Source organism: Apostichopus japonicus, chromosome 8 (assembly GCF_037975245.1).
Source record: "Apostichopus japonicus isolate 1M-3 chromosome 8, ASM3797524v1, whole genome shotgun sequence".
NCBI classification, from domain to species: domain Eukaryota; kingdom Metazoa; phylum Echinodermata; class Holothuroidea; order Aspidochirotida; family Stichopodidae; genus Apostichopus; species Apostichopus japonicus.
Window position 1 is genome coordinate 27007899 of NC_092568.1, and position 16156 is coordinate 27024054.

The 16156-nt window shown below is 36.6% G+C and overlaps 1 protein-coding gene across 1 annotated transcript; it reads left to right on the forward strand.

Annotated features, from left to right (window-relative positions):
* The first annotated feature begins 1126 nt into the window (after positions 1 to 1126).
* On the forward strand, positions 1127 to 16147 carry LOC139971377 (RNA polymerase II-associated factor 1 homolog). Its single transcript, XM_071977750.1, has 14 exons — positions 1127 to 1440; positions 3330 to 3353; positions 4511 to 4725; positions 5348 to 5414; positions 5957 to 6058; positions 6785 to 6833; positions 7671 to 7727; positions 8571 to 8639; positions 9389 to 9492; positions 10128 to 10244; positions 10781 to 10909; positions 11249 to 11348; positions 12234 to 12438; positions 13029 to 16147. Exons 1-14 carry the CDS (start codon positions 1394 to 1396, stop codon positions 13526 to 13528), a joined length of 1785 nt encoding a protein of 594 aa, XP_071833851.1. The 5' UTR covers positions 1127 to 1393; the 3' UTR covers positions 13529 to 16147.
* Positions 16148 to 16156: the final 9 nt, after the last annotated feature.

Here is a 16156-nt window from a genome sequence, read left to right on the forward strand (position 1 = left end):
CACAGAGTAAAACGTGTCCAAACGCATTTAAGCTGAGAACTCTTGTAGCAGAACTGTCCTCACCGAGAAACATAAAGATCACTTGGTATTGGTTGGTCTTGTCTGATAAGAATGTGGTTTGCAAATGCAAAAACCACACGCGGCACGGAGATTGACTTTCCTGATGACACCCCTGTGCACATTGTTGTGACACGCCTTGGTGATTGAGTAGTAGGGACTCCAATTTGGAGTAGCACCCCCTTCCGTTTAGGGTAGTAGCGCCACTAATTTACAGTAGCATCACCGCCTGTAGCAGTAGTAGCATCGCCTATTTAGAGTAGTAGTCCCACCTTTTTTTTACAGAAGCCTCGTCACTTATGAGTAGTAGCACCTCCTGTTTATAGTAGTAGCACCTCCTCATAAGAGTAGAAGCACTTCTTATAAGAGTAGCATCATCCCATGTTAAGGGTAGTGACACCTCCTGTTTAGGGTAGTAGCACCTCCTGTTTAGAGTAGTAGCGCCACTTGTAGTACTTTTGGCGTTTCATATGCAACGCCTCTTGCATGGTTAGGGTTGTAGGTACCGCACCACAATTAGAATAGTGTTCATCCGCTCAAAAGGTTAGCCGTCAGAGAAAAGAGGTAAAAGTACCCAAGGTAAAGCTTGTTTAAGCATGTTATCAGTTACTGTCATCGTTTGTTCTGCCTTTATATGAAAGAGCATAATTTAAAGTACAAATGGTGTGAAAATAGGGAGGATCGAAGGTGATATAAACCATTTTAGAAAATCTTTGGTTAAATGTAGATATTATTCCGAGCGAGCAGATGGAAGGATGGGGTTCAGATTGCTAAACTTGCTCCTATTCTAGCTCAAAATTTAAACGGTCATGATATGGAAGTTTGCAAGTGCCATGTGGTGGGTAGGATATACCAGTTGAAAACTTCTATCTATGCTTTGGCATGTCTTGAAAGTGACGAGTTTAATGTGTAAGTCAATGGAAAACTTAATCGTGGTGCGAGACCTGTAACACCTCTTCTTTAGGATAGCAACGCCACCTGATGTCCTTTTGGCGTTCCATACATCTGCGCAAAGTGTGCACGAAGCAGTTCTTTGGCACGAAGACGAACTAGACTCAATTCTACTTGGCGTTCCATAAAAAGGACACCGTAACTAACTCACCAGCGCACGTTAGCATATACTGTACTGTATTATGACGCATGCCCCTACAACGCTATCCAAAGTTAGTAAATTGTACTTAGGCCTAGCGTTAGATCTGACAATGCTAGTGTAACTACTAATTTAATGCCTCACTTGTAGTCTACGACGACTCAAGAGTCAGAGAACTTGTGGAACGAGGGAGAACATGCAGCCAAGCCTTTCTTGGTGTTGTACATATTCCGTGAGCTCTAAACAATGCCACCAACTATTCAAAGTGGTAAACATGGAGATCGAGATCATAAGTAAGTGCCTAACTTAGTCAAAGGCCTAAATGAAGAACGTTATTAATATTAGATATGTTACTAGTGTTACATACAGTGTTAGGCTATATCAGTATGGGTACCGTTGTTTTCCGCACACGTTACTTTCCGCTGAAACAAAACGGTGTTTTCCGCAAACAAATTTGTCAGCGGAAAACAACGTTTTTTTCAACGGAAAGTACCGTTTCTTTTTGGGAGGAACAGAATGACTTACTGAAATTATTAGGCACATGGAAGGATTTAGGAAGATGGATAAGATAGGATTTGACTGTAACAGGATAAAATGTAGCTTCGAGACTAGATTTAGGATACAGTAGCTAAGGTTGTACTTGTAGCTTAGGCTGTAAGGCTTACTTATACAGCCATTTTATTTCCAGCGAAAATCAAAGATACCGCCTTTTACACCTTTTTTTTTAAACCATCATTACGCGGGCCGAATATTTAATACTTAATTAGATACTCAATCCTTCATAACGCGGGCGTCCCTTTGCCCAGTATTATTATATGCTTCTTTAATAATTCGTAATTACGAACACCCCAAGCCTCCTCTAAATTATAAGCAGCTTAACTTTTCTGGGGTACCGTTGTTTTCCGCACACGTTACTTTCCGCTGAAACAAAACGGTGTTTTCCGCAAACAAATTTGTCAGCGGAAAACAACGTTTTTTTCAGCGGAAAGTAACGTTTTTTTTTTTGAAGGGACAGAAAAACTTGCTGAATTGATTAGGCACATGGAATGATTTAGGAAGGTGGAAAAGATTGGTAACTGTAACAGGATAAATCGGCCATGATTTTAGATGTAACTCGTAAGAAAGGTGGTGCAAAATGCGTGTTCGACTATTAAAACAGCCCTTACTTATACAGCCATTTCCAGCGAAAATCAAAGATACCGCCTTTTACAACTTTTTTTTTTAAACTATCATTACGCGGACCGCAGTTTTAATACTTTATTAGATAGTCAATCCTTCATAACGCGGGTGTCCCTTTGCCCTTTTATCGGCCGACCACCACATACTTCTTTAATAATCCCTAATTACACACCCCCAAGCCTCCTCTGTATTATAAGCAGCTTAACTTTTCTGACATGAACTCAGTCTAACCATCCTTTATCGACGTTCTTTGATACTTTCTCATTTTATTTTAATCATCCTGCCTGAATTTGGTATCCTAAAATATGCGAAAAATATAGTATACAGGAAGGTGAAAAAAAAGGTGTTTTCCGCAGAAGAATTTTTTCAGCGGAAAGTAATTAGCGGAAAGTAACGTATGCGGAAAACAACTGAAACCACTTTTCTGACATGAACTCAGTCTAACCATCCTTGATCGACGTTCTTTGATACTTTCTCATGTTATTTTAATCATCCTGCCTGAATTTGGTATCTCAAAATTGCGGAAAAATATAGTGTACAGGCAAGTGAAAAATCGGTGTTTTCCGCAGAAGAATTTTTTCAGCGGAAAGTAATCAGCGGAAAGTAACGTATGCGGAAAACAACTGAAACCATCAGTATTACCAGGTTCCCTATACAATGGTAGCTCGCATGAGTCATCTCAATCTCTTTTGTAATATTATTTATGGATTCGAAGGAAGATATTGTACATTTTCTCTTTGTAAGTTACAGTAGATGCGCTGTCTATTCTAAGAAACATTATCGTGTCTAGCAAAGATTAACTCTCATTGGTCAAGTTTTGCTAACACAGTACCATTGCTTGATTGAACATATTTGATCAAGTGCAGGTTATTGTGCTTTGACATATTTTGAATGTATTGGTTAGTTTTTTTTAGTAGTCCAGTACTGCTACTCTTAAGAAATGAAATTAATTAAATAATTTAGGCATTGCCTTTGTATCTCTTTTTTTCTTCGACATCAACAGATCTCGGTCAACGGTCCCTAAAAGGTATGCATCAAAATAATGTGTGGTGGTATGGTTATTTGTTGCAAAGGCTTGTTTATAGTATGAACTGTTATACATGTTCATACAACTGTCAAACATTAGCCAATGACAGCTGAAAAAGGAGTACATCAACTCATTGATGATTTTATCTCTGAAGCTTAACTTTTATTCTATATGCAGGAAATAATTAAGTGTTCAAATATTTAATCAAGCAAATCTTATTGGCTGTGAATGTTTGTCTCTTTTAAAATATTACATATGATTACTGTTTCAAAAAAGACTGCTCAGATTCATGTTCATGTACTCATGGACTTGTGAAGCAAATATTTAAACTGTTTGTATAAGCAATATGTGATAACAAAGTGCATAAATTGTTCTCAGTTGTATGTGATAACAAAGTGCATAAATTGTTCTCAGTTGTTGTGAGAACCTTCAGTTCACCAGTAAAGACTTACTATCCTTATATAAATGATAACATTCATGAGTTCATATGCATTAAACAAGCTTTCTCTTTGGAGCTTTGATATACACTGTTTTTATTACAACCTTCAAGGAAATTGTCCTCACTGGGACATTCAGTCATCTTGTGTGTTCCTTAACAATGTCTGCTCAGAACAATTTGGAGGGTAATGACCTCCAGGAAACTACTTTTTGAAAACTTCTAGCAATTATAGCATGCTATAATTTGGGGCCTATACTGACTACCTTTAAGAATGCAAGTGCGCAAAGAAGTTTGCTTAAAATCAAGTTCCCATTTCCACACATCAGTTGATATATTGCTTTGATGTTTATGTTCTTAATTGTCTACTAGCAGAAAATACAAGTGCCTGTTTTCTTCTATGTACTGGCAAACAGTGAAATCCCTTGCTGTTAGCTAGTATGTAGTCTTAATTTAAAGGCCTGACCAAGTGACCATACTGTGCTGTGTTGACTATGCAGTAGTGTGATGATGGTTTTACAAGATTGGTTGTGAAGAGTGGTGCTACTGTTCTAGTGCTGTATGGAAACAATTTTCATGTAAAAAAAAAAAAAAAAAAAGGCATTTTGTATAATTGACTCACAAACTTTTACTTATGAAATCTGTTGAAAGTAAAAGAAATTGTACTTGAAAAATATTATAGTATCATTTCCTCATTAAATGTTAAACCCTTTCTCCTCAGGTCTGACATTGTTTGTAGAATAAAGTACTTGAACCAGCTTCCAGACATTCCATTTGACCCCAAATTTATCAGATACCCTTTCGATCCCAACCGGTTTGTCGAATATAATGCCACTTCTTTAGAGCGGAACTACAAACATGAGCTGCTGGCAGAACAAGATTTAGGAGTAACGATCGACCTCATCAATCCAGAGACTTATCGAATTGATCCAAATGGTAAGAAGTGTAATCGATTCTTTGGCATTTATCAGAATTGAAGGGAAATGTTGAGACAACTCCTGAAGGCTTAGAAAGAAAAAGTGCAAGTGCTTAAAATATCAACTGGCTAAAATCAAATTATTATTAGAATTTTTATGTATTTACCGCATGGATCAGTTTTATACTGTGCTTCAAGCTTATGGGAACAGCAAAATAATATTTGCTGATAATATTAAGCAGTAACACCTATAGGGCTTATGACAGGTGCTGTAATATGGAAACCATGCAATTTTTTGGACTGACTAATATTAAATGTTGCACAGGTTCAAGAGTAAGTTCATTAATTGTTCAACTTTTAATTGTGGGAGGATGTATGCAACCTGAATGATTTTCCTCTGCTACATAACTCCAGTCTGTGTTTAATAATAAAACTTTATTATTCTGTAGTAGTGTGTAGTATTCTGTATTAGTGTGCATAGGCTCTTTCAGTTAAACAGTAGAAATACTAGGGAGTTGGTCTGATTCTTACTGAGAATACATTGAGTAGTTGCTGAGAGTATAGTTTGGAATATTCCTATCAATTCTCTGTGAGGTTGGAAGAGTTTTTCAATGATCTTGACTCTTCAATCTTTCATAACAGCTGTTTTAGATCCCAAAGATGAAAAATTGTTAGAAGAAGAAATCTCTACTCCAGGAGATTCTAAGAGGTAGGTTTTCCAACATCTTTTCTTCAACAAGAATCATTATGAATTGTATTGAAGTATTAGCATACATGTATTGCACAGCTGTATGTTTCAAGCTCTACTAAATGGAAAGAAACTGTCTAATTCATGCCTTTCACATGATGAGGGACGTGCTAAACTTTAATGGGAGCAATCGTTTATACGTTATGATCCCTACCACTGTAAAGGGAGGAGCTAAGTGCCATCTATTCACTGCTGTACAGTATGTGCTAACGGTCTTGAATTATATGCAATGTTTTGTGCTGTGGTCGTGGGGTGGAGGCAGTGGGGAGGGTGGGGGCAGTGGGGAGACTGACGGGTTAGGTGATGTAGAGCTTGTGTTATTCTGCCATTGTCTTATTTATTGTGATAATGCTTATATGCAACCTTTTGTGGTCGTGGGGTGGGGCAGTGGGGAGGGTGGGGGCAGTGAGGGGAGGGTGGGGGAGACTGACGGGTTAGATGATGTAGAGCTTGTGTTATTCTGCCACTGACTTATGAATGGTGATAATGCTTATTTCATATAGATCACAACGCCACGCAAGGAATGTTTCATGGTTGCGTAAAACAGAGTACATTTCAAGTGAATACAGTAGAAGTCAACCCAGTGCTGAAAAACCAGAAACAAAGTGAGTATGCCAACATCTTCCTGGCTTTTAGTCCTTTCTTCTTGATGTTTGTTTGCTCCCTCTCTTTTTGTTTTTGTTTCATTGTTGAGTTTCTGAAACTCTTTTGAATTTTGACTCCCTCATACGGGATATTGCTCTAAAGCAGGGGTGGGCAACCTATGGCCCGCGGGCCACATGTGGCCTGCCAGTGATTTATTTGATGTGATGTCTCAAGAAAAAGAAATAATATCAATCTATTTTACATCATAAGAAACTACCTAGCTGCTTAGAATTTATCGGCGCTAATGATGCTGTCAGGTACAGTAGGTCTATTGTCCCCATTAATTATCAACTGTACTGTATTGACATTATGTTTTTGTGAATACAGATTAAGTACCCACACCTATTGCTTGAAAGTTCTCGGAATCAAAGATTTGAAATCAACAGCAGGTCGTTGGTTAGGTGCGGCCCAGTCAATTTTTCACTTCTTATATCTGGCCCATTTATTCGAAAAGGTTGCCCACCCCTGCTCTATAGAGAGGCTGATCAAGACTGTGCTCCGTAGTTTAGTTTGTTCAATGTGATAGTTCTTTCTAATAGATCTGGTGTATTCAAACATATTGTGAGTAGTGTTAGAGAAAATTAAGATATGTTGAACTTACTGTAAGTGCTGCTGTTGAACCCAAAACTTGGTTTCAGGGCGTGGTCTTTGTGCAATTTTTAGCTTTATTGTTTTCTTGTATTAAGGGTTGCCTATACCTTGAAGAAGAAGTTCAATGAAGAAGATGTTTACCAGGTGAGTACTTTTGACAGAATTTGTTGATTCTCTTTGTGCCAGTGTTTGTAACTATTTAAAAGAATGCTGCAGAAGTTACCCTCTCTTTTACTTGTTCCCACTATGTGAGTGTGTTACTGACCTTTTCTAATGCAGGCCTTCGTGTATTCAAACAGATTGTCATAGAACCTCTCAACTTTGCTTCCTTGCTCAGGACTGAAAATATTTTTTGCTGAGCCAACAGAAAAAGCTATCACAGATTGAACCTTTACCCTACTGCCTGCAAGTGGCATATATACTCCCTTTAGTCCTCATAAATTCTGTGCCTGGTAAACTGTGTATTATAATGCCTGTTGTACAGTGGGACCGTTCAGTATTGTTCTATGCAAGTGGACAGCTTAACTATTTCATGAATATAACAGTAAATGGCAATAAATCATAATCCCCTTCTTGTCAGCATGTTCAAAATTACAGTGGGACGATCAGGGCCTCTTAATTTCTTTGGTGATGTGAGAGTAGCGAATACTGTTTAACTGTATGACTATATTCAGGAATGGGTTTCATGTTTCCTTTGGTATTTATATTGGTTGAATGCCACCACAATGGCTTCTTCAGTTAGCTCCCCTGAAGCCACGATGGCTTGTCTTAGATCAAGTTTAAACTGAACAAATTTACTGGACATCTGACTGTAAATCATGTTTTGAGCTTTTGAACCTGAGGAGATGACCGCTCAGGGGTTAAGTCATGTTAATCATGTGAAGGAACGTGGTATCAGACACTTATCTAGGAATGATAAAGAAAATAATGCTGACTTTTGCATTTGTTTGCTCTCTCATCTTCGTACCATTTCCATTGTAGGACCGAAGTAACCAGATCAAGGCCATACAGAAGACATTTGAGGATGCTAAGAAACCAGTAAGATATAATGATAGAGCATATATTTTATTCCAGAGACATTGTAGTCTAAGATAGAATTTTGTCTATTGCATAGGTCACCAATGCAATGTGACTGTCCTGTAAGGGCATTATGACCATTGCATTGTTAAAATTTCTGGTAGATGTGTCACTTGAAAGTTGAAACACAGAACAACAAATATTAATTGACTTTTTGGCCTTTGTATAACTACTGCTGTGAACTTGCCAGTAAGTTCTTCTTTACTGTTGTGACCTACCTGACATTTTACTATGTGCTTGCTTAGATGCTTTGTATTTTAAAGACCTATTTAAAAGAAAAAAAAAAAAAAATTCAGACTATTTTTCAGGTTTTCAATTGGAAACATTACCAAGTCTGTTTTTCATGGTAGTCAGAAGAAGCCGTTTATTGTTTTTAACATTTTTATGAGAAGCTGTACTTACTAGAATGTATCTGGCTGTAATCAAGTCACTGCCTTAATGGTTACCAAAGTAAGGAGTGTAAAAGTGAACATTGTTTCAGAAAATTGATTGAAACGGTATGGGGTTTAAAGTTACCTTGCTTGGCTATTCTGTCACTTTTGATGTTCATGTATATGCATAAATGTAGCATATAAAAATTATATTATATTGTAACTTTTGAAAGGAGTACACTATAACCCCTGTACTTGCTACAATGCAGGTTTTGATTGAACTAAGTTTGTTATCACTTAGATAAATGGAAACAGATACGTTCATGATCATTCAGACATCACCAACAATTGTGAAACAAAGTCTGCCTGTAAAATTTTTTGCAACTATTTGTCTTTAATTTTATCTTCTTCATTTCTTCCTGTTCCGTTCTAGATTGAAAAACATTACAGTAAACCGTTTGTGACTCCTGTCGAGATCTTGCCAGTATTTCCAGATTTTGAGGTAAGTGCAGTTTGGAAATTTTATGTACTGTACATCAGCCCAAATGATAATTTGATGAATGAATATAAATAAGGTAATATGTTTCATAGTATTAGTAATATTGGAGAATCAAGGTTTCCTTAAATACAATGTATCATATTTCTTTCACAAACTCCATTATTTAAATTCAGCTCTAATGGATTTGCATGTATGACACACTGGCATAGTACAGTGATAGCAACATCAGCTTTGGTACCATCAGATTGTCAAATTGTTAAATTTGATAAGGTGACATAAGATTCAATTTAAGATACGGTGTAAATATAAATCGATTGAAGAAAGTACCTTTGATTAAAGAGGAACCAGTGAACATGTTGTTCTTCAATCCAACTGATTTTTAATCATTTTGAAACAGAATGTGACAAAAATGTATGAGATTTAACAGTATATGCAAGCAAAACAGATTGGTGATATTTCAGAGAAGTTTAAAATGTCATCAGTATTGCCACAATTTTTAGCATGTAAATGATGCCACAAGTTTTCAAAAGTGCTCTGACTTACCAAGTTATTCCTAGATGTTGAGATATATGTTAATTCAGACAATTTTAACAGATGCTTTAGAAATGGCAAAAGCTACAGTATGACAGTGACTGGAAATTTCTTGCTGTAGTCTTTCTATCATATTAATGGCCTTTTACTTTAATGTTTTGTGAGTTGGGTAAAAGAAAATTTGTCACTTTACAATTCTGTAATTTCATTTATCCGAGCAGACATGGATCCATCCTTGCGCACAAGTTAACTTTGATTCAGATCCATCTCTGAGAAGCAAAACCACCCTGGAGCAAATGGAGGAGATGTCACAAGCCATGATAAGGTTCATTTCATTTTGGAAGCATTAGTTTTTTTAAATCCCTCCAACCCCTCCCCCTCCCCCAAAAAATAATTCTGCAAGATCTCCAACAGTCAAAATCTTGTCCTATTCATCATAATGATATGGACGATGAAGGTTTTTAATATATATATTTTGCAAAAGTGAAGTAAGTAACATCACCTCAGCATCACCAAATTTAAACATGAGTTAGCCAATGAGGATATTCTTCCTTGAACATTTAGTTTTTTTTTCAGGAATCCTTTAATTAGTAGTGGCTAACGACTAATAAAGCCACCTTTTTCAAATGGATCTAGATTCTGTGATATTTTCTTTATTCGTATGAGAACAATAAGGGTACTTGAGACACGTAATGTAAGGAACACGGTAGCAGAGCTGTTGATGATTGGAGGAGCATCCCTAGACGAATGCTTACACTTACAAAGCAGACAGGCTGCAGACTGAGGAAACAACTTATGGCAAACTAAATATAAAATTAGAGATAATGCCATAACATGCAAATTAAAGTACTGAATATGCATGGCTGCTTATGCACCAGACCAAACGAGCAATAAATAGACAACTAAAAGGTTTCCAAGGGATTTTGTGTTCAATAAATTTCTGTTTATTCCTTTTGGCAGAGGAATGGTTGATGAGAGCGAAGAGCAGTTTGTAGGCTACTTCCTCCCGACGTCGGATACGATGGGTAAAAGAAAGAGAGACTTCGAAGAAGAGGTTGACTATCGTGAAGATGAAGAGTAGGTTGAAGCAGTTTCTTGCATTTTACTTTGTGAAATAGTGTAACTCTTAGACTCTTTTTCAACAGAACCACTTGTTTTCCATGCAGATTAATAGTGCATTGTTCTGTTAGAATACCACGAAGTTGTTTGAGGTGATTGCTCCAGATAGTGTGACCGATGAGTAATAAGTGTAAAGAGTTGATGACAGTCAGGATATAGTTTCTCATTCTGGTGTTTGTTTACAGATTAGGAAAGGTACTTTCGCTGTGAAAGTGTTATTGGCCTGGACGAAGAGTCTGATATTTGGTTTGCAAATGAAACCTTTCGCTTTGTGAAATAAACATGTGAATATGGCAATAGACATGCAGTCATGTACAGAGTTCCAAAAGATGGTACTATATGTTGTACACACAATTAATTTATCAAATTTTAATGTTGAACTGTGTTGTTTAATTGTATCTTAGCCCTATGGAAAATCACTGATTAGTCAGAATTGCAGTCAATAATGGACAACATTTTTTTTCTCACTAAAACTTTTGTTGTCTTTTTTTCAGCTATGAATATAAATTGTCCCGGGAGTACAACTGGAATGTGAAGAACAAAGCCAGTAAAGGCTACGAAGAAAACTATTTCTTCCTCTTCAGGAAAGGAAAAGGTGTATTCTTCAATGAGCTTGAAACACGGTATGTTCCTTGACTGAGGGATGTTGTATACAAATTTTGCATAAATTAGACTAGTTATGTGGCAAAGTGATATTTCAAGTTCTTCTAATTATTTCAATGTTTAAGAAATCTTACATGCTAAGGACATATCTAACATATCTAACAATCTTATATGGATACAAATGAGTAATGCTGTTTCAGTAACAGTGTGAAGTGTTTTGATCTACCTCCAAACAATCCCTTAGATTCTTCTTACCTCCCCCCCCCCCCAGTTAACTATGAATACAAACAGTTTTAACAATGCAAAAGTAAAAACTAATGACATACGACCATTTGCAACTTTTTTCCTTGTTTCACCAGAGTGCGTCTCAGTAAACGAAGAGTAAAAGAAGGCTTGTCCAGCAACTCAGTGTTAGTTGTGAAGCACAGAGAACTTAGTGAACAGGAACTAGCAGTACAGGTCAGTTTGGTCTGGGTTCAGAGTATCCAAGCATAGCTACACAGAGCACATTACGAGCAAATATCGATGATAACAAATTCATAACGTTAGAATTTGTAATAACTCTGCAAAGATGTAATGATTGTGTGTCGGAAAGTTTGAAAGCATGTGACAATGTTTTCTTGTGAAATAACTTACATTGAGAATGTGTTCAACAGTTTTATGTTGTAAGTGTAACCTTCATCAGAGAGTGTAAGTTTCCTCCGAGCGTGTGTACAAGTTCTTCCATCTGGGTGTTTATTGACGTATTAAATCCAACATCATTGGAAGTTTACATTTAGGTTGCTGTAGCAGCTTATCAACCTACACCTTTAATACCTTCGTTGAAATTTGTTATCACATACTTTTCACATCATGTTGTTCTTTAATACGACTCTCTCACTTGTCTTACATAATCGATTGATGTGATCATCATCGACATAAGCAGTCTCATGTTGCATACATTCAGCTATGCACAAGTTGTGACATTAGAAGGGCATATTTTCCATTTTTTGTTTGTTTTCTGAAGTGGACAATAAAGTTGCTATCTATCTTGTTACTCATTCAAAATTAGTTTAGTAGTTTTTCAGAAAGTTGGATTGTAGATCTTGCCTTGAAATACTTTTATTAAGCTATTGTTATCTATATTATAAAGTGGTTTGTGTTACACTCAGCAATGATTGTATTCACACAACTTTCTTTGCAGATCTATTAAGGTATTATGCACTTAAGTAGAACCAATCATTTCCTCTAGAGAGCTTTTAGAAATGTGTATAAAGTTTGCAAATATGTAGTCAGGAATTGAAACTGTTTAGACGTTGAATGTTCAGTTAATAATCACCTTTTTTCTTTTTGACATTTATACAGGAAGCAAGACTCTCTCAACTAGAGAATGTTCTACCAGAAGATGAAGAAGAAGATGTAGAGGAAGAGGGAGAGGGAGAGGGAGAGGGAGAGGGAGAGGGAGAGGGAGAGGGAGAGGAAGGAGACGGGGAACAGAAGGCGGAAGAAGAAGCATCAGATGGTGAGAAAGAAAGTGCAGAAGATACTGAACAGAAAGGGGAAGAGTCAGGTATGTTGTCATGGTAATTGTGGAAGTAATATTGAGTAACATCCAAGTGAAAAATGCAGATTGTCAGGTAGTATCAATGAATTTATCAATGTATCAACAAATAATATATCTTAATTTTCCCATCACATGACATGAGAAAAGTTATTATATCTCATCTTAGCATTAGTAAAAGAGTCAAGGCTAAGGAAATGCTATCTGCATATATTTTAAATTATAAATACCCCACCCCTACCCCCATCCCTCTTATCCTCCATCCCATTTCCTCTCCAGCTATTCAGACAAAACATAGATGGCAAAGAAAATTTCAATAATTTATAAAGTTAAAATGGTATTGCTGCTATGGTAGTTTGCAGATAAGCAGTTCCAGAGTGTAGTAGCAGTATAATAAAAATGACATTTCAACCAATTTGAAGTTGACCCATTGGAACGGATAGATGGTCAATGCTTTAATAGACAGAGTTAATTTCAGAGTCTTCCAGGAATGGGTTAGTATCCGGAAGAAAGTAGCCAAGTAAAACCAAATATGTGAAATACTTGTGCTTTGCATTTAACTTAGCTAATGTTTGCAGCAATTTTGTTTGCATGTGCAGGTGAAGAAGGCAGCGGCGAGGAAAACGAAGAGAGAGCAGCTGAAGACAGTGACAAGGAGGACCAGGATGAATCTAGGGAACAGGAGGATGGCAACCAGGAGGGTCAAGCAGAGGAGATGGAAGAAGAGGGAGAGCAAGAAGTGGAAGAAGGGGAACACGGTGAAGAAGAGGAAGAGGATGGAGAACGGGAGGAAGAGGGAGAACAAGAGGAAGAGGGAGAGCAAGGTGAAGAGGAGGAAGGAGAGGAGATGGAGCAAGATGGTGGTGAGGAGGAGGAGGAGGAGGAAGAAGCTCAGGAAGAGGGCAGTGATGGAGAGAGAGAGGAAGGAGAGGAAGAGGAGATGGAGCAGGAAGCAGGAGAAGAGGAACATGAGGATGCTGAAGAGGAACAAGAAGAGGAAGAAGAGGAGGAAGAAGAGGATCAGGAGGATCAAAGGAGAGATGATGAACAAGAGATCTTTGGTGGTGATAGTGATGAGGAGTCTGCTGCCAGTGATTGATTTCTTTGAACAATTCTGTGGTGAGAATCAGACCCCATTGGAAATCCATTTATAAGGACGGAGAGAAAGTGTGGAGGAACGGTTAGCTCAATTGTAGAGTTTAACCAGGAATTTCCAGTCCCTTTGCATGTTGTTTGCTATTGTTACAGATGTGTTACTAGCACATGATTTGTAAGGAGTATAATAAAGGCCCAATGTAAGAATGTAGCCGGACAGCTCTGGTGAACGTACCAGGATGGTAGAAGTGTTGGATCTACTTGGAAAAATCTTGAGTCTGATGGGATCTTGGATGCAGGGTTCTTGGCTCATAAAATGTGCATTGCAAGTATATAAGGAATTACTCTTCTACAATCTAACAGCATTTTAATATCTTACAAAGGTGTGTGCCGTTATCAACAAAGATTTGATTCATAACTCTTACTACAAGTGTCAGTATCTAGACTGACCATGCTGCATAGTATTTTATGTAGTACTTATAGTTCATATAGGCTTGGTGGAAAAGATACAAAGTACAGACAAAAATCGATTCAACAGGCAATGTTAAAGGTCATCAGTAATTCCCCCAAATATGCTAGTACTTTTCTTTCATCTCTCTTTTGGCAAGAAGTTTCAGAAAGTTTGAGAAATGTTAAGCAGAGTAGACAGATTTGCAATCGATTAACAGGGATCAAGATTTAATATGTTAAAGTATCCATGGATGTTAGTTACAGTAGGTGCAGGAATGGGTTCAAATGAATGTTGAATTACTTGCTTATGGAAAGTCATTAACTCTGGAATATATTTCCGGCGTGATTAATGGCCGCTGTTTCAGGAAATGTGCTACTGAAAATGGTTTGATTGCTAAATTATATATCTGTCACCATCAATGTCACACAATGCTAAAATTAATCGAGAGCAAATTTACTTCTTACAATTTCAGACAGATTTTCTACATTGTGCATACCTTGTAATGTGATACACAATGTTGGCACAGTAAGCATCGTATTGAAGCTAAGCTGTCTCATTTGAAGACAGTTGGGAGTTTGTAGCAGTTTGAAATCATCTCATGCTATTTGGAGTAGTCTTGAATTATTAAAATTCTAAAAAAACTATGAAGTGTAAATAAAGCAACAAGGGCGCCCTTTGTATTATGTCCTTACCCTCTTTATATGGAAGTTAACTATAAGTGGTTTTCCTATCACTTTAATATTTAGTCTTTTAATCTTCCATTTCATCATGTTTCTATAAACAAGCAGACTAAGATTTTTTTTACATTTTTGTTGCATTGTAAAGATGGTCCAAACGTGTAAATATTGAAAATACAAGGGAAATTGAAAAAAAAAAATTTTGTTTGTTATCATAGTTTTCTTGTGGACTTTTTCATTTCAATTAAATCTCTCCTTTTATAGTTGTAATTATTGCATTCCTTAGATTTAAAGGCTACAGCAGTAATGTAAAAAAAATACACAATCTCTTATTGTGAAATATTGACCAAGAAGTTTATGATAAGCTTGAACTATTTCTTTATGAATGGATAATTAGAACTTATGGTTGACCAAATTACTGAAAAACACCCATGGATAGACATGGAACAATATAAGAATTTCTGAAGTTACATCATTGCATTTAACAAACATTTTAGGGATATAGGAAGGAATTGTGATAATTGTATGTTTATCTTAAACAGGCTGGCAGATGTACTGTAAGTAAATCACCAGAAATTACATAATTGTATAAGTCTTGAATTGAGCTATTACCAAAATGGCAGGGAAAAAAAAAGCTGAATAGATTTCTTTGTGAATTAAAGATACTCCATTTGTCTTTGACCACTTTAAAATCCTAATCACTGAAATAGGTTTCATTGGATATAAAAAGCAATCACAAGGCCTGAAGGTAGGGGGAGGGGGGGGGGAGGGTGAGGGAAGAATCTTTGATTGAGAGTAAATGACAATAGCAAGACAAACCTGAGAAAGAGAATAAAGTTGCTGTTTTTTTTATAATCCAGTTGTATTATTTAATTCAATTGAATTACATAAATGGTAAAAATACAGAATAATAATAATATATAATTATAAAGTGCCGGTATATGACAGGAGTTGCTCATGGCGCTTTGTGAAAGTAATGACCAACGATGAAATCAATAAAAAGGTAAGTGATAATATGTGACCTGGAAAAGATAAGCTTTTAAGTTTGTTTGAATAGACTCATGGTATTGGCAAGCCTAACTTAACTGTTGCACACATAAGTGGTCACTCCCTGACAATAACATACATACTTTGATGTAAAAGTATTGAGTATCAGAATACAAGTAACCACATTGTACAGTATTACAACAAACAAGTTAACAAAAGAGTTGCGTGATCTAATTATTAAAATTATGCCTCCTACATTATGAATTGTAGCACCATCTGTCCATTCATATTATAAAAACAAAAGATAAGACATTCTAGATGGGGACTAGCACACTTTTTGCTCAATTAAAGTTTGATGTAAAAGTGTGCTGAGATGGTAAGATGCATTGAAATATCAGAATACAAGGAACCCCTTTGTACAGTAATACCACGAACAATTTAACAAAAGAGTCTCCTGGTCAAATCTATGACCCCTAAATTAGGTACTGTAGCACCGTCTTTTCATTTTTTACAAAAC

Excerpts from the sequence above, each read along its gene's own strand:
- LOC139971377 (XM_071977750.1), top strand. The coding sequence starts at position 1,394 with ATGCCACCAACTATTCAAAGTGGTAAACATGGAGATCGAGATCATAA. Across the intron at positions 1,441-3,329 it reads CATGGAGATCGAGATCATAA|ATCTCGGTCAACGGTCCCTA; the intron begins GTAAGTGCCTAA and ends CGACATCAACAG. Across the intron at positions 10,245-10,780 it reads GACTATCGTGAAGATGAAGA|CTATGAATATAAATTGTCCC; the intron begins GTAGGTTGAAGC and ends TCTTTTTTTCAG.